The sequence below is a fragment of the Daphnia magna genome, linkage group LG5 (genome assembly GCF_020631705.1).
Source record: "Daphnia magna isolate NIES linkage group LG5, ASM2063170v1.1, whole genome shotgun sequence".
Classification (NCBI taxonomy): Eukaryota; Metazoa; Arthropoda; class Branchiopoda; order Diplostraca; family Daphniidae; genus Daphnia; species Daphnia magna.
Genome location: NC_059186.1, coordinates 11,449,984 through 11,477,890, shown reverse-complemented (window position 1 = coordinate 11,477,890; position 27,907 = coordinate 11,449,984). Strand labels below are relative to the sequence as shown.

Genomic DNA, 27,907 nt, shown 5'->3' with positions numbered 1-27,907 from the left:
GAAACTGCCTCCCTCCCTCTCTGTTGAAAGCACGCAGGAAAACCAAGCAACTCCCATCTCCTCCTCCCTGCCCCGTGACGACGACACGGCGAACGCCGGTCAACCGACATACTGACAGTAGCCAGAGCTCGATGCGGACGTACCGCGTCTGAGCTAGTGCTTTTTCTATCCAATTATTTGGGGGTTGTTTTTGTTTTTCAGGGCCTTTTTTTTGTTGTTGTTGAATATCGTAGCAGACGCGTGCGCGACCACCTGCGCCAAATTTGCAATCGCAACAACGACCCACGTTGATTAAAAAAAAAAAACAGGCGTAACTCCAACTGTGGGAAGTAAAAGAAACAATACAAATCTGGGTCTTGTGTGTATTTATTTGAATTCCTGCGTGTTCGACGATAGGAAACGGATGAAACAGATGACAGTCCATCTGATTTGTTATCTCTAAAGAAAAGAAGAGAATTTTGGGTTCTCTCCGAGACGAGTTGTGTTGTTCACATTCGCAGAAAATCAAAGGCGAAAACAAGTTTCGTGGAAAGGACGAGGTAAAAGTTGACTATATCGATCAGATGATGTGCTTCTAGCAGCAAAATCACAGTGAGAATTCGATAACTTTGCTTGCCATCATCTTCGCCTGTGCTTGTTATCGCCGCAAAACGTGTGCACGTTACCAGCTCAGTGCAGCGCGAGAAGAAAAGTAGTATTGAACCTGCCACTAGTGGTGCGCACCAAAACTTGGCAAAACTCTCCGGAAAGGTGAAAAACAACATGACCTTCACCTGAATAATTGACGTTAGTATATCCGCACATCAATCCCGTAAAAAAACAAAACAAAAAAGTTCTTTGGCTTTGACAAAGTCATCGACCTTTGCCTCGTCTATTGTTGCTTTTGAGCTGTGGCGTTTATTTTTGTTTTTTTTTCTGAGCTCTCTCACTTGTATATAACGGCTCGTGCGTGTTGTTGTTATTATTCAATATAGTTGATCCCTTAGGGTTCATCTACTTTGGGTTTGTTTTTTTCCTGTAACCCGAAACGTGAGCGTCTTTATCCGCAGTCCATTCGATCCTACATCCAACTGTTTTTTCTTTTTTTTTTTCTGTTTCGCATATAGTTTCTTGTTTCTTCTTTCTGCATTAACTTGGCAACAAACCGACAAAATAAAATACAAAAAAAGTTGCGGGAAATTGATTTACAGACGTGCCGATTCTTCGTGACGGGCGAGGTGCACGCCATTCGTTTGGGTACGGTCAACTTGGGCTCCTCATCTCGTCAATCTTCAATCTTTTCTCTTCATCATATTTTCAAGCAGAATTTTTTTTTCTCTCTCTCTCTTTCACCGAATTTACCGGTAAGTACTTGAAACTTTTTCTCATTTTTTTTTCACGCGTTTCATTTGTTTTTTTTTTACTTTTCATTCTTGTCTTTCTGATGCCGGGGAATGGGAAATGTTATTTTGTTTTAATGCCCTCCGGGACTGAATCGAATAGAGTGCTAGATATTTGTTATGCTTGGATTGATAGCGCAGCTCCTGCGGAACTGTAGATATTTCACCTCCGTTCTCAGCGTTACGCAACGACGCAATATCCTTCCCCCACTCTTGCACAATTGGCGATTAAAATCGTTTGTTCCCCAATAAAATCTGCGAATGTGTGTACGAGACATTACATTTCCTTTTATGGCCAGTCACGAAACTCCAAACAACGAAAAGGAGATTTAAAAAAAAAAAGATTATTAACTACTTCTATCATGTTTTTAGCACAGGTCGTGTGCACAATAAAAGCTCTGCCACCGAGCTGATTAAAAGAAAGAGGAAAAACTGCTCTTACATAACCATCTTTTGTTCTTTCAAAACGTACTGCCTTCATGTGCGTAATAACTGTCCCTGGTTTCTACCTTATTGTTTAACTCTTGATAAATAATGCTAAACGCTCGAGAAATGAAAGGCCTAGAGAGAAGAACGAACGACAACAAAAGTTGAGAACAAAACAAAAAAATTCATGAATAATGCAAGCCTTTACTGTCTGCCCGTCTTTTCCGCCTACTCCAAGTCAGAGAAGATGCACGCGTGACTTGCCATTACAAACCGGCTGTTCCAAGAAACAAAATAAAAAATGGGGAATGATGTAAAACAAAGCCAGACAGAATGATGATAAAAAAAGAAGGGGGGGGGCACGAAGAAGATAATAACAGATGTCTACGATTATAAGGGGGAGGACAGAGAAACTTTGTCAATGTGCTGTCGTGCTAGATTGAACGCGTGTCTAAAGAGAAAATCGAGATTGCCTTGTTTGCAATCAACGCGACACAGAGAGAGTAACGTGAGAATTAATAAAGAGAAGGGCGAGTCACTGTGTACACCACCTATTTTAACAATTCAGGTGGGCGTTGTGTATTGTGCCGTGTGTATGCCTTCGGCAAGGTGAGAAGAAGTGCACAAAGCAATCATCGATGCCAACCCACGTTTCCGCACCGACGCGGACAAAGTGCCGCAGGGGGGGTGGGGGAGATGAGACGCTGTGCGGAAGAAAAATACGACCGGAAACAATACCGAGAGAAACAACAAACAAACAAACGACGTTGCATAATTATATTAGATTTTCCCGAACGCAGAAAAAAAAAAAGGGAATCGTGATTTCTGTTTTAGTTTGCGAATATCAAAAGGGAAAATGCAATGACTCGATTGAAATCGAGCGGAACAATCAATCTGAGAAATGCATCACATATTGGCAGTCGGTGCAAACAGAGAGGGTCGGACGAAACAACAACAAACAAACGGAGAAAGTGTGGGACACAAAATAAGAAGAACAAAACAAATGATGAAACCAAAGGGAAGAATAAAGAAAAGGATTGTGATGAACTAGATCAGGAATTCTTTTCTTTTTTCTGAATTCTTTCTTTAAAAAGAAAAAAAAAGAATGCAACAAACAAAGTGAATAAACAACAAAGCGCCACATCTCAATAATAACTGGAAGTTTGGTGGGAGGAAAAGTGCGCCCGCGAGGGAGAGAAAAAGCCAAACAATAAACCTATATATAATATCTATGTTGTGGATATGACAAAAGTGAGCAACGCAGTATACGGATGAACAAGTCTCGTGACTTTTATTTTTTTTTACGACTATGTCTCATGTACTGTACTGTACTATCTCTATATATATGTTTGCCCGTTTCCTTCCTGTACACACTTGCCGTGCGGGAAGTGAGCGGCCGTTATTGCTCCCGTGCATCTTGCCGCACGCCGCCGCAAAGGACTCCCCTCTCTTTATACGGACGGGTCCCGCGTTATTGTTTTTCGCTGGTGTCTACATGCTGATAATGCGGGGGGGTGGACGAGCAAAAGTTGGTCTCTGTTTTTCAACTCCGCCAAGCGCTGCTTTTGGCTCTGTCTAAGTATATTTTATGTAGGACAAAGTCCGCGTTGATTTGAATTGCACCCACTCTTATGAAGCTTTAATTGCGGGGGAAAGAATAAAGTTTGCCGGATGGGGCTGTTTTACAACTTGCAAGGGCACGGACTCACGGCGCTTAGACGGTATTAGTTTTACGATAAGTTTATCCCGCGTAAGAATAGGTAGTGTGTTTATGTTCTATTCTCCTATATAGACATGTATATAGTCCTTGAGGAGGCAAGTTCTCAAAGACATGTGCAAAGGACGTCTTGAAAATGAACGTCCTCATTTCAATTAACTGGTTAATGAAACAACCACTCAGCCCTGTTCCATCAATTTTAATATTAAACTCACGCTCCGTCTAGAAAAAAAAACGAAAGGGCAAAGAATTTTTGTCTTGACTATTTGAGATAACCGAACTTCCGTGTTCTTCTCTTTCGTCTGCCTTTCCTCGTTCTTCCCTCGAAAAATCCATTGTTTGAACTCGGTAATTGGTTTCTTGTCCTTTTGTCGAGTGTTTTTTGTTTAGTTTTTTTTTGTTCTTGTCACTTGCCTTTTCTCGCCTTGCCGTCCTTAACCTTTTCAGCGCCCGTGACAGCGCATCTAAGCAAGCGACTGAAAATGAAGCCCTGCGTTTCACCAGTTCAATATCGAATTATAGAAGCTTCTCTGAGCTCATCATTAAGTCCTTTCAGTGTGCCAGCAGTCTTTTTCCTCTCTGGGGCATTCGTCCTTTTTATCATCACTTTCTCTTGACTTTCTCGTTTGTTCATCCGTCGCTTCCTTTATTGCTTGAAACTTCACAAAAGGTCATTGGCTGCTCAGCCAACTCGCTCTCTCTCTCTCTCTTTCAATCCGTTTTAATTACCAACTAGCAGTGCCATATTTATTATAGATAAAGGACCGATAAGGCCCACCGCTGTTCGTGTAAAAGCATCTTCGTGTGCTAGTCGCCCAAATGACGAAAAGGGTCTATAAAGACGTATGGATTTTTCGACATTACGTGTGTACAGCCCTCGGGAGTGCCGAAGAGGGGAGAGCTTTATTATATGGTAAATAGAAAGCTGATTTCCATGTAGCGTTTGAGAAAGAAAAATGTTGAGAGAGAGAAAGAGAGAGCAGAAAAAAAGGAAATTGGGACGATGACAATGAAAAGCAAAAGAAGACGAGAGTTTATTTTTCAGACAAAAGGACACACATAGTCGACAAGTCAATACTTAATCGAGGAATTCAAACGTGAAACAGCTCCTCGTTTTATAGCACTTGAATATGATATGGAATACGAACTACTTGCTCCGACTTGCTCCGCTGAGTTCCTCTCTCTCTGCTTTCCTATTCTTGCCTTATTCTTTTCGGTCGCAAAGGCTTTTCGTGTTCTGAACGTCGCCCAACATGGCTACAGCAACATGAGTAGTCAATAACACCTAACAAAACTGCGAAGGACACGCAAAGAAAAAAGAAAATAAAAGTTTCAGCCAATAGGGTTGCCTGAAGAATCGAAAGCAAAGTCCACAACATCAACGTGAAACGAGACATTTTTCTTGCTGCTCAAACGACTTTTGCGTTTTCGTCCTTCCTATATGTTGTTCCATACAAATATGAAGAGCCTGACAAATGTGTCACGGCCTTGTCACAAGACAGGCAAGAGGTGAGCGGACGAAGCCGGACGTAAGGCTTATAACTGATATCCGCCACGCACAAAATGATCCATCGGATCGATGTCGTTGTGACGGCGGAACCAAACGGCCACCCCGCGTTTCCCCAAGTTTGATGCGCACATTGCATAAACATTAGAATTGTTTTTTTTTTTTTTTATGCATATTCTTTCTTGTGTGTTTTGTGATTTTTGTTGATTAACTATACCAACGTCTGGACGTCTCGATGGCAATAATTCTATCACTCTCCATCCGGTTGGCTAGTCTGCCACTATAGGGCGTTTTCATTTGTTTTGGCTTGATGGTGTATATAGCCTACTTAGAGCGTATAGCCGTATACTCGTATAGAGCTCTCCTTTTGTTAAGCTATGGTTTTCCTGCATCAAGTCTCTTGTTGACATGAAAGGCCACTTTTCAACTGCCCTCACGATAAACAAATCCAGCAAACAGAGGAGCATAACAAAAATGACGCAGTCTCTCCGGCACAGAAATATAAAAGTATAAGAGACAATCAACGACGACAAATGTGTGAAATGATGAAAGATTGTCTCTCTCTCTCTCTCTGTGTGTTATATCGTCCGCGTTTTGATACTGCATAGTACTATACCCAACTATATATACATAAATGGCTGCGCTATATCATCTTTTATATAGACAGTTGTAACAGAGAAGAAAAGTTTTCGATGTTGAGAGGGCAACCAAGAAGCCAAACACAAAATAGATGTAGGAAGAGTGTCGGGCGGTAGATTACTCAGCAAATGGTGAACGATGTCCCGCAGTGGCCCGCGGAGAAAACTTTGCTCTTTCGCCTTATTTTTCTTTTTTCATTGCCGGCATTCCCAGCAGCCGCGACCTTTGTAATACAACTGGCCATAGTTCTGCAAACACCACTCTTGCCTCGTTTTTGTGTGTGTGTGTGTGTGTGTGTGATTTATTTTTTATTATTTAACACAAACGGAGAGGCGGCAAATAAATGATTCAAATCCGGGGGTATATAGAGAACTACTTCGTCTGCCTCTAAATCCGCATTCAATGCCATCAAAGGGGTGGTGGCAACTAGCCGAGAGAGCTGGGCATATACAACATTTAGACGGTATATATAAAGAATGATGTTTATGCCATCAACCCGTTGGCAGTAGCCAGAGTGTTGATGTAATATTCAACTCTGGTGCTCTGGTGGCCGGAATTGTTATTTCCTTCCAAATCTCTTAGCTTTTTCTTCTTTTTTTTTCAATCGACCGCCTTCCCTCTTTGCTATTTAACGGAATCTGAGTAGAAAGTCAAAAGATAAAAAAGGAAGAATCGATAGCTACATGCATTTTTTTTGCCACTCTTCGTAGACGCGGTAGGAGGTTCCAATTGTGTGTAATATCAATACAGGCGGGTGTGTACAAGTGCGCGAACGGGAAACCCAACATTGATCTACACGAAAGACAAACATTCACAAAGCTTTCGGGAATCAAATGGCCTCATCAACGGCAATAGAAATAAAAGGGCGAGGCTTCTGCGGGAAAGGAAGGATAAGAAGCGCACAAATTCATTCACCATCAAGCTTCGTCGCATAAATAGTACGATCCTTTTTTTTTTTTTGCAGGTTTCTTTCCTTTTTTTGCCAACAGATTTGCTCTTTTTTTGCCCCATCGTTCTCGTCTCTCAGTTGGTGGAGGAGAGCAACAAGGTGATCGATACATCTTCAGCAAAGAGCTGCAACATCTACACAGTCATCGATTGACGCCGTCTCTGTTGAGCGCGTGCCCATCATTTTCTTTTCGCCGTTGACGCACACATCCAACCTATATTTCTGATGGCTGTTAAGAAAAATGGTTGTTCCAAACGTTGGAAGCAACAGCTTCCCATCGCATTTCATTTTATTTTCCCCACTCACATTTAATGAAAGTTGAAGATTTTTCCATGGCCATCATTGGCATCGATCGTCAGCGTGGCGTGGGTGTGTGCCGTACAGCATCTCATGCGGACTTTGATTGGATTATTGCCATTGTGTTGTCGGATAGCGGAGAAATGTCCGTCCTCTTTTCTATATATATACCCCGGGGCCAGTTTCAAGTCTAAAGTCTTTTGCCGCAGCGCTGCAATCCCCGTCGAAAAACTATCGACCTTAAAGCAATCGATAACTTTGCCCCGACAGTCCTTTTCCATCCATCGCAATTCAAAAGCGCCGATATCTAAGTAATATAGGGGATGGGGTCCATAAGAAAAGAGGATTTTTTTTTTTTTTCATTATTATTATTTTTTTTTCTAGACATCTATCCTAACATATCGCTATTTACTGCACGCCTTTCATAGTGCACGCACACCATTTTTTGATGACTTGGTCCTTTGCTGATAAGGTGGAACGATTGCCTGTCCAGCTCTCCATCCTCTTCAACCGATGGATTGAGATGTATAGGGTTAGTCTATGGAGAGTATAACGTATCGCCTCCCAAGTTGTGTGTGTCGCTGCCCAATCCGCATCCGTCCGCGTGTGTGTCAGAGAATTCCACGCGACAATGGCGCACATCCAGGATGTGCCTTTGTATACAAGAATGGATCGCGGCAAAACAAAAAAAAAAATATAATAAATAAATCCGGAGAAAATGTATATATGTGTATAATACATGGAGGTTATATAGAGTTGCGTGTAGGACACACATGATGGGGAGATCTAACCGGAACTTGTGTGCGTTCTTGGCTCGGCTAACGAGGCAGAAATAAAATATAGAAATGGGGGGAAAGAAAAGGCCTACGTTATTAGAAGAAAAGGGGGTGGAAGAATGGGAGTATCCATTCCGATGGATGGATATATATTTTGATCAAGAGAAAAAGAAAAAAACCTTGAACCGAATTGTGCAATCTGCTGCGATTAATAGCCGTTCTGAGACTGGACGCACTGTGTGCAAAACAGAAACAAAACAAGTTGTGCCCAATTCCAGTAAATCCTTTTCCCATTTGTCTCAACTGCCGCTCCGTTTAATTTCCTTCATTTTTGTTTTGTTGGCCTCTCTTTGCTATACAAACACAACCGGAACATCGTTAGATGCGACGGATTGCTGGCGAAAATCTAATGATGGCCACAAATCCCGTCGTTTTCCCAACACTGAAAACCACCACCCCGCAGCATTTTCAAAGAATAAATGTTATACATATACGTATATCGGCTGCGTTTCAACACACTCGATGAAAACGAGTGCCAACATTGATGATGATCCCGTTGCAAGTTCGTATAATGGCCCAGTAAAAGATGTATACCATACAAGATCTGCAAAAGGCAAATGGATGAAAATAAAAACACAGGGAAACAAAACGAAAACAAAAACAAATTCACGAAGAAAGGAAAAATGTGAGGAGCTCCTCATCCGAATTCGCTTCCAGAATAGCTCTATATATATAGCTGGAATCTTAGAATATGATTACGATTACTGTTTCCTCCCGAAAGCTTGATTTTGTTTCTGTTCACGGTTCTGTGCGCTTGGCTGAATCCGGCAGACACACAAAAGACGTGAACGCAATGACCTTTTTCGTTTGTATTTTTATTTTTATTTTTTTTTTTCATTTTTATTTTATCGTCATGTTCTTTGAAGGCCAACACGTGCCGAGAAATACCGTCAAAAGTATAGGGGCGAGATAAAGGGTTTGGGTGATTACTTTTGCTGCTGCATTCTGTTATCTTATTAAACCATGCAAATTTGGACGAAAGGCTGGTTTGGAGGGGGTTGGGTAAGGTAAAAAAAAAAGTGTTTTCTTTTTTGATATTTGAATATTTTTCTCGTTTCAAATCGTTCCCCTTCCTTTAAGAAAAGGCCAGTTCAAGGTGAAAAACGTAGACGGCATTTACATATTTTTCGATTTACATGTTTTGCACCCAAGTGTTTTAGTTTCCTATTATAATGAGCTCCGTATTTTTTTGTACCACATTTCTGAAACGTTTCCATTCCCCCTTTTATTTTTAATTACAGAAACTAGAAATTTAAATAACAGGAAAACTGAACAATTCCATTCAAATGGGTGTTTGAAAACGAGAACTGAGAGAGACAGCACAGCGTTGATTGGGAAAATACGCAACTTTAAAAATTTTGATTAGTCAATTAAACGTGCTAGCAAAACTTAAGGTATAGCTCACATTTTGGAGACATTTCTTCACGTAAAACAACTTATTTGAATGCCACTTTTCTTCGCGAGCCAAGCGGCTGGTTCATATTAGAAAATGGCGTCGACTTTGTAAACTGACGTCCTCCACTTCATCTTTAAAAAACAAAAATCGAAATTGTATCTTTGAAAAGTAAAAGAACGAAGACATTAAATGACTGATGATTTGATTTCCGATCATCTCCAGCACACCAGTCAAACTCTTTCACCATTTTCCCGCGTGACACGACTATAACGACGCCGTGAAAAGAAAAACCCAATCGCCATTTGTGCCGAAAAAGGAAACGGCAAAAGTTGAAGCGTTTTCAAATTGGCCAGCGCCTTTCAATCGTTCGTGCGTGTCGCGTTTCTCTCTTATCCTTCTTCTATGTCCTCGGCCCGTTTTCCACGGTTACGATGGCCACATACGCAAACAGGGCGCGCGAGAAGTGGGCAACATTTTCAACTGCCGGAACAGTCCAGGGAGGGAACATGCGGAGGAAATGTACATCAATAAATCAGAGGACAGACAGAAAAAGAGTGTAACGTGATTCCGTACGAGTTTCACGAGGGCTGACAAGGCAATCAAGAAAAAGAAGGAAAAACATAGGCAGATGGATAGAGAGAAAAGAGGGAGAAGACACGATCCGCGGATGCGGATGCATTCGCACGACGCACACATAAACTACGTATACAGAACGCAAAAAAAAAGAGAGAGAGAGACTGGCAAAAATAAAAGAATGACCTGACACGCTAGGCTGATACTTAAAAAAAATATATATTCAAGCAAAAAAGAAATATATTTATATATATTAATAATAATTAATAAATGCTACATAATAAGAAGAGGATACACAACATTCAGACAGTCATCCGACAAAGGGAAAAGACCAAATGAAAGAAGCCCAAGATGGAGGAGATTGGGAAACCCGGTGGACGTCAAACCAAACAGCCGGCGGTTCTATTTTCATCAAGAAAACAAAGCAAAAAGAAAAAAGGGCAAACTATATATACAAATTAAGAAAACAAAGAACGTAAAAATGAATAAAAATCCCTCTTATGTTGTCACCTCGTAAAGCCTTACTGTATATTCTTTAGTGCATACTATAGATGCTATATAACGGACGTTCCGGCCCGTTTTTCGCTGTTCTGTTTCCCGCAGTTCTCCCGTTCGAAAGCAACACAATCCATGTTTTCTATTATACGGCCGGAAACTCGTGTGTAGCACAGCGAGCGAAGATACGAAGCCATTAACAAATCGAGTTGTGCACGAATACGCGTACGTACACAATCATTAGTCGAAATTTGACGTAATGGGACGACTTCAATCTTCAAATCATCCAAAAGATAGGCCAATGACACTCGGTCGTTTAAAGAAAAAGGAAACATCACGCAATGTTGTTATAGACTCGCAAAATGAAGAGTAAAATTATGCAATCCTCGAGCCTGTTGGGAGGGAAAAGGACCACATGAACCTTTGGACACTTAAACTCGTCATATACCAGGACACGAACGGCTTCTTGTTGTCTTCACGATCACGACCAGCGTGTCACAATTCAAATTGGACCCGATTCAAAATCCCCAAACTAACGCCGTGGACTTTGTTCATTTAACAAAACGTGAAGGCATCATTCAAAAATGTAAAACAGAACTAAAAGTTGATGTCGAATTTCTGTGACCCCGTTACGTTCAAACAAAAGTGCGACCGACTTTTCAGAGTCAATGGAAAACAAAAAATGTTGCCCAACTTTTCTGCGCAATTAATAAAACCCCAAGTAGAGAAAGGCAGTATTAGCTCGTGCCGTTTACCTTGCCAGCTCGTGCATTTATAACACGGAGTTCGTGCAAAACTCGAATACAGCGGGACGACATTGCAGCGTTCCGCACCACATTCGAATTCAGACTAGTCTAGACAAATAGATTGGCAAGTAGTGCGGCGGCGGTAGCTGTGTATACTTTGCCCGGATGGCTAAGTCCACCCCAAACGATGTTGTTTTACCCTCAACTCTTATTGGTAGGATCCTTTACAAGCGATCCAACAAAAGAATAATGATGATGCCATTTTCCTCTATTGTTAGCATGAGCCACTGCGCTGATGCTTAGCCAGCTTTGCTGTTTCTAAATCTCTTATTCTTTCGGTGTGTTGCCTAGGAAAACCGCTATTTCTGCGATAGATTTTTGTTTGCTGGCCATCGCATCCAATCACGTTAATATCAGACAATAGTCAGACAGAGATGGAGGGATTCTATGTACATGTATATAGGCCATACCTAATCAACTGGATGGACGAACGTTGGCCATCCGAAGGGCCGTGTTCCCCGCCGAGCTTCTTATCCACTTTGGTTGTGTGTGGCTTCGCGTTCAATGACAAATGAAAGGGAAACGAATTGACGACATTGTTTTGGCCACTCTCTGTGTTTTGGCCAGCAACGATTATTATTGCAACAATTTCAGAGGATGTGCGCACAGCCACATGACCAAATCAAATGAGTGTATCGACGCGCAAGAACCTCCATGTCGTTATTATCAATTCGCATGAGCCGCAGATTTGCTTGCCTCGTATATAATACGTCCAGCTAATTCCCTGAAAGCTTTCACGTCTAATTATTGTCGTCGTTATATATATCCGTCATCATATATCTTTTTTTTTTTTTTTTAAATATTATTCTTTCCTTCAGCTGTGACTCCCCCTCGGCTGGGTTTTTTTTTATAATATCAAACGACCCGTGTTCTCCATTTCTCTTTCGTTTTTTTCCCCCATTTTTCTATTCTATTCGTATGGCAAAATGAGAAACGCGGCCGTTGAAGCATACATAACGTGAAATAAGGGAAAAAGCTCGACGGAGCGCGCTGAAGGTGATCCGATGGCATAGGTCCCATTTCTGTTTTAATATATAGCCCTCCATCTTACATACAGAGGAGCATTTTTTCCTTCGTTCTTATTTTACCCCTTTTTTTTTTCAAAAGGCAGACGGCTCCCTAGAAGAGTAGAGAAATAAATCAATAGAATAAAGATTGCTTTTCACATAACAAATGAACGCAGGGTTGGGGAAGAAAAAAAAAGAGGTATCGTAAATTACGTGAGTCATAAGTTGATTGTACGAGGTAGGGTATTTACTTGATTGTTAGCATAAAACATCGAAAAGGCCACGGCTATAACATAACGTCCGATTGGCTGTTAAAAAGTCCATCCCCAATCGCGCCATTTTATTACGTATGCATAAATGATGGAGTTTTGTTTTTGTTTAATGTAAGAACATCGTAGTCGAACGTATAGAATATAAGAGCGGGTATAACGTGCATTACGTATACCCAGGACATTCAACTGAGTTTGAGCGAAGTTTGGAGTTTAATCAGATTCAATTACAAAGTCTTTATCTTTCCATACATTAGTGGCATTCAGGAACGGAGGCCAAAGTTAACAATTCGTAGAATACGGTAACAAGGCTAGCCAAACTATACGTGTGAGTTCGTATAGCTGAGTTCATTACGTATTCCGAACGCGGGAAGCCGTTCAACGGGTCGGGCTAACCGCTAGGCCTATTTTCTCTCAAGAGATCCCTATTCGATTCCTTAGCATCTCACGGCGTTTGTAAATGGTTTAGCTCTACGAAGAAAAGATCTACAGCCCGACGTGTTATTTCTGTTAGGCGAACGTTTCAGTTCGCTTTCGTGCGGTCACGGTCACGTTGAAGTAAACCCCCCCCCAAAAAAAATGGAGCAGGAAACAAAACGAACTGCAACGACTGTGTCGAGTACATGCAATCAAACGGATTTCACACTCGTTGAATTTCAATTAGATTTTCGCAAGCAGAGATTTTCTAGAGCAAGTTGGATGCGGTGCGCTCGGAATTCACGATTTCTAAAACGGGTGGTGGGGAGAGAAAAAAAAAAAGAAAAGATTCATTGAAAATGCTCATCCCTGACGAGAGAGATGAAGACGGTGATGGCAACAGAAGTTTGTGCCGAGTAAAGTTGGCCCTCGTGAAAATCCCACGTCTCGTTACGCGGCGATGGACGCGTAACAGATACCCGCGAGAAATAGCTGGCAAAGCGAAAACAGACGGCTGGAGTCGGGTCCCGCGCCAATTAAACTGCACCGCCGACTGTTCAAACTCGACAGAGATTTTTCTTTGTAAAATGAAAATAAAAAAGAATTGAAACAGACAGAGGATCTCTTTATTTCTTCTTTCTCTTGGTTTCTTTATTTCTTCAGGCAGAAAGGCAAAATTCTCGAAAGGTTTTCTCGATGATTCTTCACTTTGGAATTAAGTTTAAAAGCCAACCATCAGCTTTCAGCGATTTTTCTAACTCCTCCTCTATGCTGTCGTCGGCCGCGCCCACTTCGGAAGGCAAGAGAAAATGGATCCAATCCGCCCCAATTCCATGACCATCAACAAGCTGGCCAATATAATTCACAAAGTTGCAGACAAAACCCATCCGCTTGCCTCTTTGAGATTTGTTACACACACAACTCGCATATAGACTGTCAACAATATTAAGGTCCCATCTTCACCATCCTCTTGTTTCACTCCGGCTATTCACGGTATTGATCTCCTCGTAACGCCCTCCTCCCCCATCATTAATGCACAGCGCATACCCATCTCATACTGAACACTTGAAGTGTGACGGACAAGTTGATCAAGTAAAACGTTGCTATATAATCGTTTGCCAATTTGGGCGAATGAAAAAACGACTAGGTCAATCAAACTTTTAATATCCAAACGGGAAATGGAGTTTGCGCTTCATCGACATTTCCATTTCCGCAGGCGATAGAAAGGCGTTCGCCCTTTTTTTTTTTGCAATCATTTTTTTCATGACTTTAAATTGAAAACGATGTCTGGAAACATAGAAAATCTTGTTACTGCTGTCCGGAATCGTGTGAAAAGAGTTTTTTTTTTTTCTTCAAAACAGAACGATGGCAAACGTCAGAAACCAATTGCAAAAGAATTTCTTATGTCATTTAGGGAATAAGAAAAAAGGACATCCATTGGAAAATTGTTTTGCAAAATGCTACGCCCTCGCATTGCGGGGGATCCGTCGGATCCAGCCATCCCTTTAAAAGAAAGCAATCTATGCATTAGCTTTGGGCGTCCAATCAAAGATGAAAGGTTTGCAAACGTGAGGAACGGGATTCAAAGTTCAAACGACAGACAAACAACATTGTTTACTGCCGCTACTGCGTTATTGTCTTTGGTGCATAGATTGTACAGCACAAATGTTGCACATATGCCATTCTCTAATATAGCTGGCCTTACGTACGGACGCACCAGCTGTTCCAGTCGAAACGAAATGATGTTGAGAGTCTCCCATACGCCATCATCCCACAAGCGGATCGGATAGGAAAAGGATGATTTAAAGCCCTCCCAAACTATTAGAATCCACCAGCATATTGTGTGCGTGTGTTTATAGGAGTCTACCACTCGTTGGTTCTCCACTCCCCTCCCCGTTTTTGTGTAACGGGCTCGTTGCATCCGGATCATCTCGCTGATTTATCTCTAATCGCTTCCTATTGCCTCCGCTTTCTATCAGCCTTTTTTTCGCTTTTTTTGTTCTCTTCCGCATCACTGCTGCCATCTCGTCTATATCTTTATTCGTTTCTTTTCTTTTTACCTTGTGATGTATCATTGATTCCATCCGGGATTCTTTTTCTTTAGCTCTCCTTTCTTTCTTTTATGATCGGCCAATTGTTTATTGGCTGTAGGCAACTACCATGGGAACAGCATCGTACCATCCAGTTTCTTCATCGTCTCCGCCTCTGCTCCGGATCATCATCTTCTTCCTGTCCTTGTCGACCGTGTAAGTATCAAAGAAAAAAAGGGGGGGGGAAATATTTTTTTTATTATTTTTTTTTTTTGCTGATCCTTTTTCCTTCTCTCGTTTCCCATCCGGCCACGACGCACCGTGCGGAAACGACGGAGCTCTGATCAATAGCGAAGAAGGAGGCCGATAGGAAGAGTCCGGATCCTGCGATTCGTTTCTTTGGAAAACAGGATCTATATAAATAAATAGGATTTAAAAAATTGCTAATCTTCCATGGATAAAAAAAAAAATCTGAAAAACTAGTCAAGAATTTTGGTAACAAAAAAAAAATGTAAAATAAATAAAGATATAGGGAGATCAAAAGAAATGTCGTCAGGTGTTCAGCCCATATACAGTCGGGTTAATGAGGCGTGTTCGATATCCATCTTCCGTCAATTTAAGCGACGATCTTCTTTTTCGGGACTAGTGCCAAAACAATGACCTAGAAATCGGTCAGCTCATTTGCAAGTGATTTTTATTATATTTTTTTTTTTAGTAAAAGAAAACATGAGAAACGTAGATTTAAATGGGGATCGGATATCCTTCAAAGAGGTTTTACTTTTGGAGGTTTTCAATATTTTTTTTTTACCCGTCAATGATGCGTCAAAACTATGAAGACAGCCTCAGGCCTTGGATCGATTGAAATCATCGATCTACTCAAATGAAAACAAGAAAACAAAAATGGCTTTTCAGATTTATTCTTTAAAAAATGAAAAACAACCGACGACCGAAAAAATTGGATTGATTTGGACAATAAAATATGTTGCGTGAAAAGTTAAAAGAATTAATCTCATCCAATCTGAACGCTTGTCCCTATCCTAAATGATGATACAACAAACGATTGGATCCGGACGAAGCGCTGCATTTCACTTCGTAATTTAAGGAAGGCTTCACCAGTTGAAAGCCAGTCATCGATGCGAATCGAAATGTAAAAGTTTTGAGAGCCCTTCAGTCCCAAAAACAAAGATTATATAGTTGCACGAACTCCGTTTGACCCCGGTCAGCTGTTCTTGGATTGGAGACGTCGAACTTTTGATGTTTTATTCCACGATGTCTATGCAGCTAATGCATAAAACATATAGACAAGCGCGCACTATTTCTTTATTTAGAAAACAAAAACAAAAACAGAATATTCGTAGCAACAGCAATAGACTCTGCATGACAGAAGGCGTTTTGGAACGCTTGAAAGCAAAAGCTCGTCGGATTATTGACGGAGCTCGACAAGAAGAGTTTCTCTGCAGCACAGCGTTGTGTTTTTCTTGGATAGCCCGCCATATAGTTTTGCCGTCACCGTTTATTGAGTCGATGGAGTTATTGATTCAAACGGCTACCAAACAGGAAGGGACAGCGGGGAGGAAAGACATTTAGCGAGAACGGACACAAAGGCTAGGCCGCGTCGTTCCATCGTTTTAGACATTGCACAAAAAAAAAACCTTTTTGGAGCTTCTGGTTCTTTTATTTTTGCTTTTCTTTTGTGTGGGAAACATAAATATATAAAAGGCATCCAGTTGACAAAGTAACACGCAACCGAAATTCACTCGACCCTGATCGAACAATCGAATCCATTTTGGATGGGTCTACCGCCCGCTTTAGTCGATTCCGCACTCTCTTCTTTTCTTGCCCCCTTTCGTCTCGGACATGCCTTCATCCATCAGCTCGACGGACCGGAAAACTCTGCGACTTTCGTCAAAAGCGCATTTAACGAGCGTTTGCCTCAACCCCATTTCCCCTTGCAATCCATGCATCTTGCTATATATAGGAGTCTGGGGGGAAAAAAAGGGGAAGCATTTTTTTTCCAACCGGAATTCTTCATGCAGCCTTGAATTGTTAAACATCGACCGTCAACCTTCTTCTTCCGTCACATCCTCTTGTCTGATGTCTGACTATCGAAATCTCTTTTCCATCTTATTGAATATCATTGTCCTTCTCGTTGTCCTTGCTGACTATAAGGTTATCTCCCTCTTTAAAATAATCACATCTTTTTATTTAAAACAAAAAAATGGAACAGGCTAAGCCAAGGAATGAAGAACAATCAGCAGCAGAACATCAACTTTCGCGAGAAAGAGAAACAGATTTTGGACAAAATTCTGGGCACGCAGTATTACGACAGGCGGATTAGACCGGCCGGCGCTAATGGAACAGGTAACACAAATCACTGCCTTAATATCCAGTAATCAGTTAAGTACACGTCCCTGTTGATTGAATATTCTATCCTTTTTGCTGCGTGCGCGTGCATATATTAAATCTAGACAATTAGATCTGCATTGTAGATAGCAATGCTTAATATAGACGCTCGAATAAGGAACAAAGGGTTTGCTTTCATGCGGAGATTTTACATTGATTCCGATCCCATTCCGGTGGGGCATTCTTCCGCGACGGAGCTTCGCTGATGAGAGGATTTTCGTGTTGTGCAAAAGCATGAAATTGAACCGTCTATACAGAGGGATGACACTTGATATGCATCCAGTGGGAAAGGGGGGATCAAACAAGTATAGGACAAATAATGCGCATGTAGATGCTGATATAAGTTCCAAGTTTTACGTTGAGTTGTTTTCTTATTCCCCCTTCATACAATTAAGTCCTTCCGTCTTCACAAAACGCCTAGCTCAATTATACGCATCCGTGCGCGTGCTTCTTTGTCTAACGGCGTTGCCTCTATATAATGGCAAGCTTAGATGGATAAGACTTTCAACAGTTGAAATAAGACAAAAAACTAATTTGAAGATTTCTCGGCAATGTCTACTCTGTATATTCTAACTTAGCAAAGGGAAAATCTTTAAATAGGGGAAAGAGCGTAGCGTGATTCGATCGATGTTCCAAACTATGGCATTGCAAGGTTTAGATTGCAAATCTCTGACTTCATCGTCACGGGTATATTATACGATGAGCGGTTGGGTAACACAAGTTGATTTAAAATACAAAAAATTAAAAATAGGAAGCTAAAGTATATCCCCCACTCCACTCACGAATCGCATCAACAGATTAGAAGAAAAAGAAATAAACTTGAAAAGATTGGATGGGAGTGATTGATAATTAGTTAACTTCCATGAAACAGCATCTCTAGATTTTATCTAGTGGAAATAAACGATCAGCAATTGATAAAGGGTCATCAAACCATGTTTTTATATGGGTGATAATATTCTTTTTATTTTCGGCCATTGTAATTCAAAACTGTTTTCTTGATGTCCGTTGGAAACTTTGTAGAAGGACCGGCCGTTGTGGACGTCAATCTCATGTTCCGCAGTTTCCCGACTATCAGCGACAACAAAATGGTAATTGAAATCGACATTTTTAAATTTCAGCACTTCTCTTTTCTTCAAAGATATTAGCTGTAAAAGAATTGGTAGCGTGGCATGTTCAATCGACGGGGATAGTTGACTATGGCCGTTAAATGATTGCTCGTCCAGCCGTAACGAAAGAGATTGAAATCATGTCGATTGCAATAAAATGGGAAACGGAATAAAAAAAAATAAAAGCTCTCACCAGATGAGAAACAGCATTAAAAAAATAAACAAGCAACGAATAATGGCAAAAATAGGCAGCATAACCAGCAGACGCGAAGCTCACGTTCGGCTGTCCAGGGAGGCAATCCAGGAGGAGTAATATGAAAGGATGGACTGCAGAAATGTTCGATTTACGATCCATAGGCTCGTCGTGGGGTTCCTTTCTCTCTCTTTGCCACAAGATAAACTATATATCGCAAAGAAATGTACGTAAGAGGGAAAGGAAGGGAAGTAGCCAACGCCCACCTTTTTTTTTTTTTGCTTTCGGGCTGTGCCTTTGATACTCGAGAGAGGACGAGGGGGCGCGGAATATGAAAAGAGAGAAAAACTTGGCCACTCGACACATAACCTTTTGGCTTTTGTCTTTTTTTTTCTTCGTCAGAGCAGGATCACACATAGAGAGGAAATATAGTGACTCTAGATATACTTCTTTTATCTTTTCATCTTCTCCATTGTTTCACTACTCGGGCGATGATCAACAGAGGGGAGGATATCAAAAGAATTGAGAAACAGATGATGATGGAAGCCGACGGAAGTTGAGAAATTTCAATCAAAGAGAAAAAGGGAGAACCACATATCGTCTCTTCAATTTTGAGCTTTTGTCAAAACTAAATTGAATAGCCGATCGAAAGCTACGAGTGTACGAAATTCCGATAGTCGATATAACCGCAAAACTGAGTTTAAAAAAAAAAAACTCATCGGAAAGAAAAAAAGAAAATCAGATAAAAGATCAACAAGAAAAGTGGAGCTAAAAGATCCCTGTTATTGGTATACCGTGAAAAAGCAGTCAGCCTCGGCTATAAATCGATAACTTGTTACCTTGCAGACGACATGGATGATGGAGGCATTGCAACGCTGAAATCAAATCAAATGTTTCGACTATCTCAGCTACAACGTTGCGCCCTGATTGAACCATTTAACATCGCTGTACATGTTCCATGATAAATTGGAGTTCCTTTACATGTTCAATGATCAGTTGATATACGTACATAAAACGATCATCGTTTCTTTTGTTTTTAATAATTCAAGTCAAACAATTCGTACTCGACGCTGCCATGAAAAAACGAAACAGTTACCGAAAGGGATATATATATTTATTTTTATTTTTTTCATCTACTAGTTATCTCTATGTATATAGGTTTATGTTTGTTCGATTTATTCCTGCCTGCATGGATGATTCAAGACGTTCTCCCTGACCCTCCTTATCGGCATCTTGAAATAGAAACTTGATCCATTCCACATCCAATCTATCTCGTCTATACAAACGTTGGTAGGCTTTTCCTTATTTGCTTCTTTTTTCTCCTACCGTCCGAAGAGTTATAGAACTGCTCTGCCTGGGGATGGCTAGAAAAGGCCTTATGTTTACTCTGACGATCGGGATCCCCTGGAACAAGATGGCATCAGTATGCCTGCCAACACAATTGAATAGGAGCTATAAACGCGCACGAAAAACAAAGATAAAGGAGAAACATTTATTCTCGGTAGTGTAACATTACGTTGTGGTCTTAAAGGAACAATTCATCTTCTTGCACGTCTCGTCCTTTTTGCCATTCCGGCCGTGTGAGAAAGTGATACCGCCTGGTGAGAACGGGCCAGACTACTCAGATTTCAGTCTTTTTTTGTGTGTTGCTCTTGTTGGATATGTATTCAAAGGAAATTGAATGTGATTGACAAACAAAGAAGTTAGATGGAGCGGTCAGACACGGTATATGTTCGGCGATTAAGGATTCCGTGAACGAAGGACGAGAGCGTGAACGGTGTACATCTCACGGGAAATTCAAACCCCGTCCTTTACCGAGATGTCGTTCTACGTCACTTTGGATTCAATTAGCGGAAGAAATTGTCAAGACTGTCAGAATCATTTGACGGGCTCGTGACACCCTCAAGGACGACAACCTTGTGAGGACAAAAAGCGATAATTCGATTCTAGCCCTTGTTTCGTTTTCTACAATCTTTTCTTATTTGAAGAATTCAAAGTCATTTCTACGAGCCTTAAAAACAAAAATTCTAGATGATGTTACAGCAGAATTTGTTGTTGTTTGATCACGTACAAAGTCCTGGCCATCGCCAACAATATATATGAAGCAAGTGGGACAAGTACAGACTATAGAGACAAAGAAGAAGTATATTTCTTTTTGTTTGTTTGTTTTTTTTTCGGTCTCTACAGACCAGCTCTAACTTGAGCCAGGTCGTATATACGTTTTGGACGCCCGTTTCGCGTGTCTTTTCTTTTTTATAGCTCATACCTCCGAGTATATACGTGAAGATTGCCTCCATCTTGCTATAGCCTTTTGCCGTTGCGGTGATACTAGAGGAAGAAAATAAAGCTCCATCATTCGTCTGTTGTTTGCAAACCGTGCTGAATACCAAAGTGAGATAACCTATATATACTTTTCTGTTGTTTTTCGCTTATCATTTCTGATAAAAGAAACTGTTCGGGTTTTAGTAGTCAGCAACATCTTCTCACCCACGTACAATTTTGTTTTTATTGTTCACCCCGGGTCTCTTTTTATCCTCCATCATAATTGGATTCCACTGTGGCAGTTGTTGTGTATACCGTGCGTGATGACCTCGGTCACATTTACAACAACAACAAAAAGGGGGGGACACGATGCTTCTTCATCTTCATGATTGCGTCCATGTTCAATGACCCTCATTCCCGCACGGTACTTATATCACCCCCTTCGACTTGGCGCTCTCTCTTTATTCGGAAATGTCACTAACGCACACACACGCACTCCCTGGGAACTAATAGAAGATGGACCTTATGGTTCTGGAGAATGTTTGCCTTATACTCTACGTGTTCACTATTTTTTTTTTTTTATGTCTCCTCTTTATGAAAATAAAAGAGACTGGTCTTATAGGACCCAACGATTTTTTTTTTTTTTGTTTGCCCCCCAACTGTCCGATGCAGTCGCAAATCAGTAGGGACGAACGTAACCAAACGAAACTATATATCTTCGTGTTTGAACAAGCGGGTGCATACTTACTCGGCTTTCCATCTCTTTTATCCAGCGTCCATCACTCCCGCTTTTCTTTCGATAGCAAAGGAGAGCCGTTTCTATAGAAAATCTTTCATGTCGATATACAGACGCACACAGAGAAAGAGAGTCGGTGCTTTTCATTTTAAAAAGAAAAAAAAAAAAAAAACAGCCGAGTGGTTGGCGAGAGCTGGTGTTGATGAAAGATGACGGGGTGTTCTTGCCTACGTCATCCGTATGTTGTTTACCTAAAGTTTTGCCAGACTGTTGCGAGGCTGCAGTTAACCAAGTTCGATATAGGCTTCTCATAGCAACGAAACCCTTTTCAACCCAAACATCCCGTTTTATTGCAAGTTGGGTCTCCCCTGTTTAACACGAATTTTTTTAAAATTTGATCTCTTTGCTTTTGTTCATGTGAATTGCAGGAATACAGTACGACCATCACCTTTAGAGAGGAATGGCTGGATGAACGTCTAAGGTTCGACGATTTCAGAGGTGAGCCTTAATCTTTCGATGCCTTTTGAAATAGAGGCTAATTTCCTGCTCGGAGGCAATAGCCGTTGGGCAAAGTTATTTGGGTTATCATTAAGGCAGTGTGGCATCCCTGGAAGTCAGTTTTCAGTCTAAACACAGCAGAGTGAGTGAGAGAAAGTTACTGGAGAGGAAGTTCACGATGGTAAACGTTGATTCAAGAGTTGCTCTGTATCATTGATCAACAATGACGCAACAATTTGGAAGTTTGAATATAACTATGTTTGAAATATTCAAACGACCAAGTCCCCAAAGTCCCTTACAGTGCCCTTCTTTTTTTCATGCATAGTTTATAGAGTGCAATCTAGAATCATGGTGGTGGTTGTGCCCTTTCTGGGCTGAAACCTTTTCCCGCGGACCCGTCCGCTTATTTATCCAATCTTCCATTTTACTGCATCTATTTTGCATAACATCGTCTGCAAATGGGGCTATTCTTACGCCAACAGTTGATACTAGATGCAACAGTGACTCTTATTCTCTTATACCTCGCATCCATCTCCGACTACGCACTTCCTCCGTTCGGGTTAAACAGTTGGCCTTCTTTTAACTGTGTACATGTATAATGTTATTTCAATGTTGCAGGTAAATTGAAGTACCTGACGCTTACCGATCCAGATAAGGTCTGGATGCCTGATCTGTTCTTCTCCAACGAACGCGAAGGCCATTTTCATAACATCATCGTACCCAATGTCTACGTTCGAATCTTCCCAAACGGAAACGTCCTGTACAGTATCAGGTAAGACTCGATGCACCACTTGCACTCAGCGAATCCATCAATATTATTCAAGATTCTCGACGAGCTCTTTAAATTGAGTGCCTGCCATTGCCAATATATGTCTCCCTCAAATAATCGAAAAGCTTTTCTTCCTTTTCCTCAAATAAAATGGTTGACTGGAAAACTTTTTTCATTTAATGAATGACAATGATGTTTTCTCTTTATGTAGGATTTCTTTGACGCTGTCGTGTCCGATGAACCTCAAGTTGTATCCACTCGATCGTCAAATGTGTTCTCTACTTATGATCTCTTGTAAGTGGGGCGCCCTTTCTTGATTACGTTGACAGTCGATCATAATCGATCTTCTTTCCATTTCCAGATGGTTGGACAACTGAAGATTTGGTTTTCCAATGGAGGAAAGGTGACCCTGTTCAAGTAGCCAGCAACATGCATCTGCCTCGTTTCATGCTCGAACGTTACGAGGCTGATTATTGCCATAGTGTTACTAACACAGGTATATCATAAACAAAACCCACGTATCGATTTGTGAATTCTTGTATTTCAGATTTCTCTTATACCTCACTATTGATTTTTTCGTTCCAATGTTTTTTTTATAAAATATTATTTGCGAGGTAAAACGACTGTTTATGTTGGCTCCGTGCCGGAGAAAGATAGTTCTTATGCTAAACCCTTCCGCACAGACATGTTCGGATGCATTTGAATGGAAGCTTTTTCGCGAGCATCAGTTCCTACGAATATGACTGGGCTCAAAACGGCCGAGTTGTTCTGGACGATGGCAGACTGCCACAGTTGTGAGAAAGAAGTTTAAAATAAAGGCAATAAGAGAAGTATATTTTAAATGGGAAATTCTACAGGTTTTGAAGCCATTTAAAAACTGTCTGCCATTTTCAACAAAATCGTGCCTCGACATTGTAAAACGCAGAGCTGTTTCTCTGCAGATAAGAATTCGTTTTTTTTGTGTGGCAAATGTTGGCCTACCATTTTACAAACAAAAGACGCGAACTCTGAACAAGAATCTCATAACGTCAACAACTGTCTTCAAACTAATTTTAGAAACGAAACAAGAGATGGAGAAGGCTCTGGAAATCGATTACCGTTAATAATCATTGACGACAGCTCTCTTCGTTAACGAAGCGTTAGCAACCTAGTAATTGGCTTATAGAGGCGTGTAAAACATGATTCCAATCGGCCTTGATAACGTGACATTCAAATTTTTCCGACAAGAGTTTCAGATCTTTTTCGTGTGTGGGTATCGATTAAGAAGCAATCTAATTTACCGAGACGTGATTAGCTCATTCCACGCTTGTGAAAACGAACTCATTAGTAAATCGATTCAAAAAAGGGAACCCTTTTTTTTTTTTTTGGAACATTGCCAACTAAATAATATAATATTAACGATTTCCCGTTTTTCACAGGAGCGTATTCGTGCCTGAAAGTGAATTTGATGTTCAAACGCGAGTTTTCTTACTACCTGATTCAAATCTACATTCCGTGCTGCATGTTGGTCATCGTTTCGTGGGTATCCTTCTGGCTGGATGCCAATGCCGTTCCGGCTCGCGTCTCGCTCGGGGTCACCACTCTACTTACCATGGCCACCCAGACGACTGGTATCAACAACTCACTTCCACCCGTCTCCTACACTAAGGTACGCTCACCAAGAACTTTGATTGCCAAACCGCCAAAGGGCTTCTAGAAAGCAAAAGCAACCTCTCTCTAGCACACACAAATAACAGTAGCCATATATATATATACTGTTTTATATAGTAGATGTGTGCGTAGAGCATATAGGTTGTTAACTTGAAAAAGTTAATGATCCGTTTTTTTTTTTTTCCAAAATGGAATCACAGGCCATTGATGTTTGGACTGGTGTTTGTTTGACGTTCGTCTTCGGGGCGCTGCTCGAGTTCGCGCTGGTGAATTACGCCTCACGATCAGACGCCCACCGAGAGAAATTGAAGAAACAGAGACGTCAATGGGAAATGGAGCGTGAAAGAGAACGTCAAGCGGCTTTCGAAGCAGCTGCTCAAGCACAAGCCCAAGCCCAAGTCAGCGATAATCGTTTAGACGATGGAATTACAACTTTTGCATACATGGTATGTATCTTTAAAAGCTACGTATAATATTCTTCAATGTATATCCGTTTTTTATTTTGGTATTAGAAATCACTGCCTCGTCTGAGAGGTGAATGCCCGATGGCAGTAGACAAACGTTACGAGTTCCATTTGGCCGCAGGAAGCGGTCATCACCATTCCAGTTGTTGGAGATCGTGGATCTCTAAAGTAAGCGGAATTGTTGGGATTCCAAAGCTTGGTGCTGTTCAGTCTTTTAATTGAATGGGCTATTTAGTCATGTGGACGTATCGTTTTCCTGCCATCTACATCACATGCCAATGTGGATTAATTCTTTTTTTTTTTGTTTTGTTTTCTCGAATAGTTTCCGTCTCGTTCCAAGCGCATTGACGTCATGTCGCGGATCATTTTCCCCGTTGTCTTTGCTCTCTTCAATTTCGCTTATTGGGGGACGTACCTTTTCTTCGAAAACGAAGACGATTGAAGATGCACTTCTGGCTAATTGACGATTTCCCGGCCATTTAATTCTTTATTTATTTATTTATTTTTCGTTCACACATTTGGTGAAAATTATCCAGCACGTGAAAATTGCGTCATTCACTTGTCATCCCTTTCGATCGTGTTGGCAGTGGTGAAAAATCTGCGAACCAAAAAAAGCCGTTCTTTTTATATATTTATACATATACATAACGGGATAACAATTATAACAAATTAACTATATATTAGTCGTCTTCACCTGTAACGCACGCACACACTGATTGTCTTAGGGGGTTTCAGACAGCGCCGAGGTGTGTCCGCTCGTTTTGGGGGTCATCAAACTCTTATACCATTTTTGCTTTTTCGGCTCAACTTTTGCTCGCTCGCGCAACAGAATCGGTGAAAAATCATGTCTATATGCTGTATGTAAAACGATGCTATTCGTAAACCCTTCTTGATTGTATTTTTTTATTACTCTTATCAACCACCCGCATAAAAAAAAAAGAACCCCATCCAACTGTAGACGTCAAAACATTGATCTGTCCTCTTTCTATCGTCATGTATTTTTCATTGAGTTCGTGATGGGCAAGAGAAAGTTACACTATGGTCTTAACATCTTACGAGACAATCTAACATCAATCGTGATTTAATATCTTCATGTTTTTGTGCATCTCTCAAATCTGATTTCCTTTTTTATCCCTTTCGAAATTGATTAACTGCGAAGTCCGATGCCGACACAGAACGCATCAAAAACTATACAGCCTTTAAAGAAGGAATTGTTTTGAAGATGCAAATCAAGACTTTAACTCTCCCCCCATTTTACATTGTTTTCGCAATGATGTTTTCTTAGTGTACCGATTATACGTTTACTTTAGCACCTTTCGTAAACGTATAATCAGTTGAAGATGAACTCAAATGATGAAATCCATACATGAGGATATGAACACTCGACGAACGGAAATAGCTGAGATGAATACCTTTACTGTGCACTCTGTAAAAAAACAAAACACACAAAAAAAAAATAATAATAATAATAATTAAAATGTTTCTCAAAAACTTGAGAAAGAAACTAACGTGAACCAAATGATGAATACATATGAAAACATTCGCTGTTTAATTCGAATCTCTTATTCACTACTTAAAAATACCTCCGTTTATAAAATTTCATAACCATTAGCAAGAATAACAATCGTTGGACCATCTTTCTTTAAAGTCCAATGAACAGCAACAACAATTTCACGCTTAATCCAACTCGAAATTAAGGTAAATGTAAGCCCACCTCTATGAGCGTCCTTTTGAATTAGTATAAAGCCACACCTGTGAATCATTCGAAAGTGTTACTGCTTACCTGGGCTGCTCACTGGGTCTTACAGTGTATACAGGTAAGCATTTTTCTTTTTGGAAAATGATTGGACTGGATTTAAAACTTCTCAAACTAAAGTGGGTAGCCAAATCTGTTACTAACTGCAGTCGGAAGACATAATATTCTATGTAGTTTTAAACAATTGCATTTTGTTGGCCTTGGTGATTTTTATTTTTTATTTTTTCGCCCTTGAATTTGCATACCATGCCTCTTCAAAGTTTCCTACCGACGTGGGGGCGTTTCTTACCTTACCTCTTTGCGTAAGGGTTAAATGAAGGTCGTCGATTGTACGGTGCAGTTGGCAACGGTTTGTTGGATTGTGCGAAAGCAAAACTTGACGAGCTCTTTCTACTTAACTCCGCCAAGGGAATACCATCTACTGGATGATCGTGTCACGATGCCGCTTTCGTGAATCGCCGTCTAGTGGCAGCACGCTGCGTAAAGTGTAGGAAAGAACTGACCTTACGAAACGGAATTGCCGTCAATGTTGTGAGTTTGTGACCTGTTTAAATATCTGTGCATGCTGATTGCCGGAAATCGTTCCGAGTTGAACAGTTATTACGAATTTCGTGTTTCATAGAGAAATCAATGTAGAAATGAAGAAAAGTCTTTGTGTTTGTCTAACCAATTTTACCAACGGATCGGCAAACTCGTGTAAAGAAAAATTGTAGATTTAAAGATGACGGGAAACGAGATTCGGATGTTTCACGCTATCCTTTCGCCTCGGAAAATTTGTAAGGACAAAGGTAGGACATTCTTTAGTAATTGATGTATCCCTTGTCTCTTGCGTTGCCCGGGTGAAAGACGATGAAGTTCTCTTTAATTAGAGTCCTTGACCTTCCGATTGCCAATATGGCCCAACTTGAACGCAACTTAACGGATACGATGGTATAGCAGTCCCGGAGATATATTACTTTTTTTTTATTTTATTTTATTTTATTTTTTTACCCTCCAATGTTTTTGAGGTCGTTTCCTAAATTGCTTTGTCTACTTGCCCCCAATAGAAATAAGACAGTTGACATTTTTCTTTCCTATACCGTATGGCAACGACCGGATAAAGACTCGGTATATAGTTTCGATATAATGTGAGATGATTGCATTTCTTTTTTTTTTGTCTTTGGAAGAAATAGACAAAGACCAGAGGCTCTTTAAATCCGGGCTATTTCCGACATTTTCCCCTTTAGCACAATGACAATAGCTGTACTTTCTTTTTTTGTCCTTTTTATCGTCCACGTGTCATCGATACGATCCCAAGGCGGTAAGCTTATTCCACAAGATGAGTTCG

General features: G+C 40.7%; 1 protein-coding gene across 3 annotated transcripts; it reads left to right on the top strand.

Moving 5' to 3' along the window:
• The first annotated feature begins 106 nt into the window (after positions 1-106).
• On the top strand, positions 107-26,376 carry LOC116923794 (glutamate-gated chloride channel). 3 transcript variants are annotated; one of them, XM_045173747.1, is made up of 13 exons: positions 107-750; positions 1,107-1,343; positions 14,865-14,959; positions 16,971-17,104; positions 18,167-18,234; positions 21,872-21,941; positions 22,560-22,713; positions 22,922-23,004; positions 23,072-23,206; positions 24,129-24,358; positions 24,561-24,806; positions 24,873-24,992; positions 25,147-26,376. In XM_045173747.1, the coding sequence occupies exons 3-13, from the start codon at positions 14,874-14,876 to the stop codon at positions 25,264-25,266; spliced, it is 1,446 nt and encodes a 481-aa protein (XP_045029682.1). In that variant the 5' UTR covers positions 107-750; positions 1,107-1,343; positions 14,865-14,873; the 3' UTR covers positions 25,267-26,376. The 3 variants fall into 3 exon arrangements, with proteins under 3 accessions (XP_045029682.1, XP_045029683.1, XP_045029681.1); XM_045173748.1 differs by having other exon boundaries at positions 107-786; positions 1,191-1,343; XM_045173746.1 differs by having other exon boundaries at positions 107-786.
• The last annotated feature ends 1,531 nt before the right edge of the window (positions 26,377-27,907 follow it).

Bases quoted from the DNA above. Each gene is read 5' to 3' on its own strand.
- LOC116923794 (XM_045173747.1), top strand. From the start codon at position 14,874: ATGGGAACAGCATCGTACCATCCAGTTTCTTCATCGTCTCCGCCTCTG. The intron at 21,942-22,559 runs GTGAGCCTTAAT...TCAATGTTGCAG, and splicing joins AAGGTTCGACGATTTCAGAG to GTAAATTGAAGTACCTGACG. The intron at 24,993-25,146 runs GTAAGCGGAATT...TTTCTCGAATAG, and splicing joins GGAGATCGTGGATCTCTAAA to TTTCCGTCTCGTTCCAAGCG.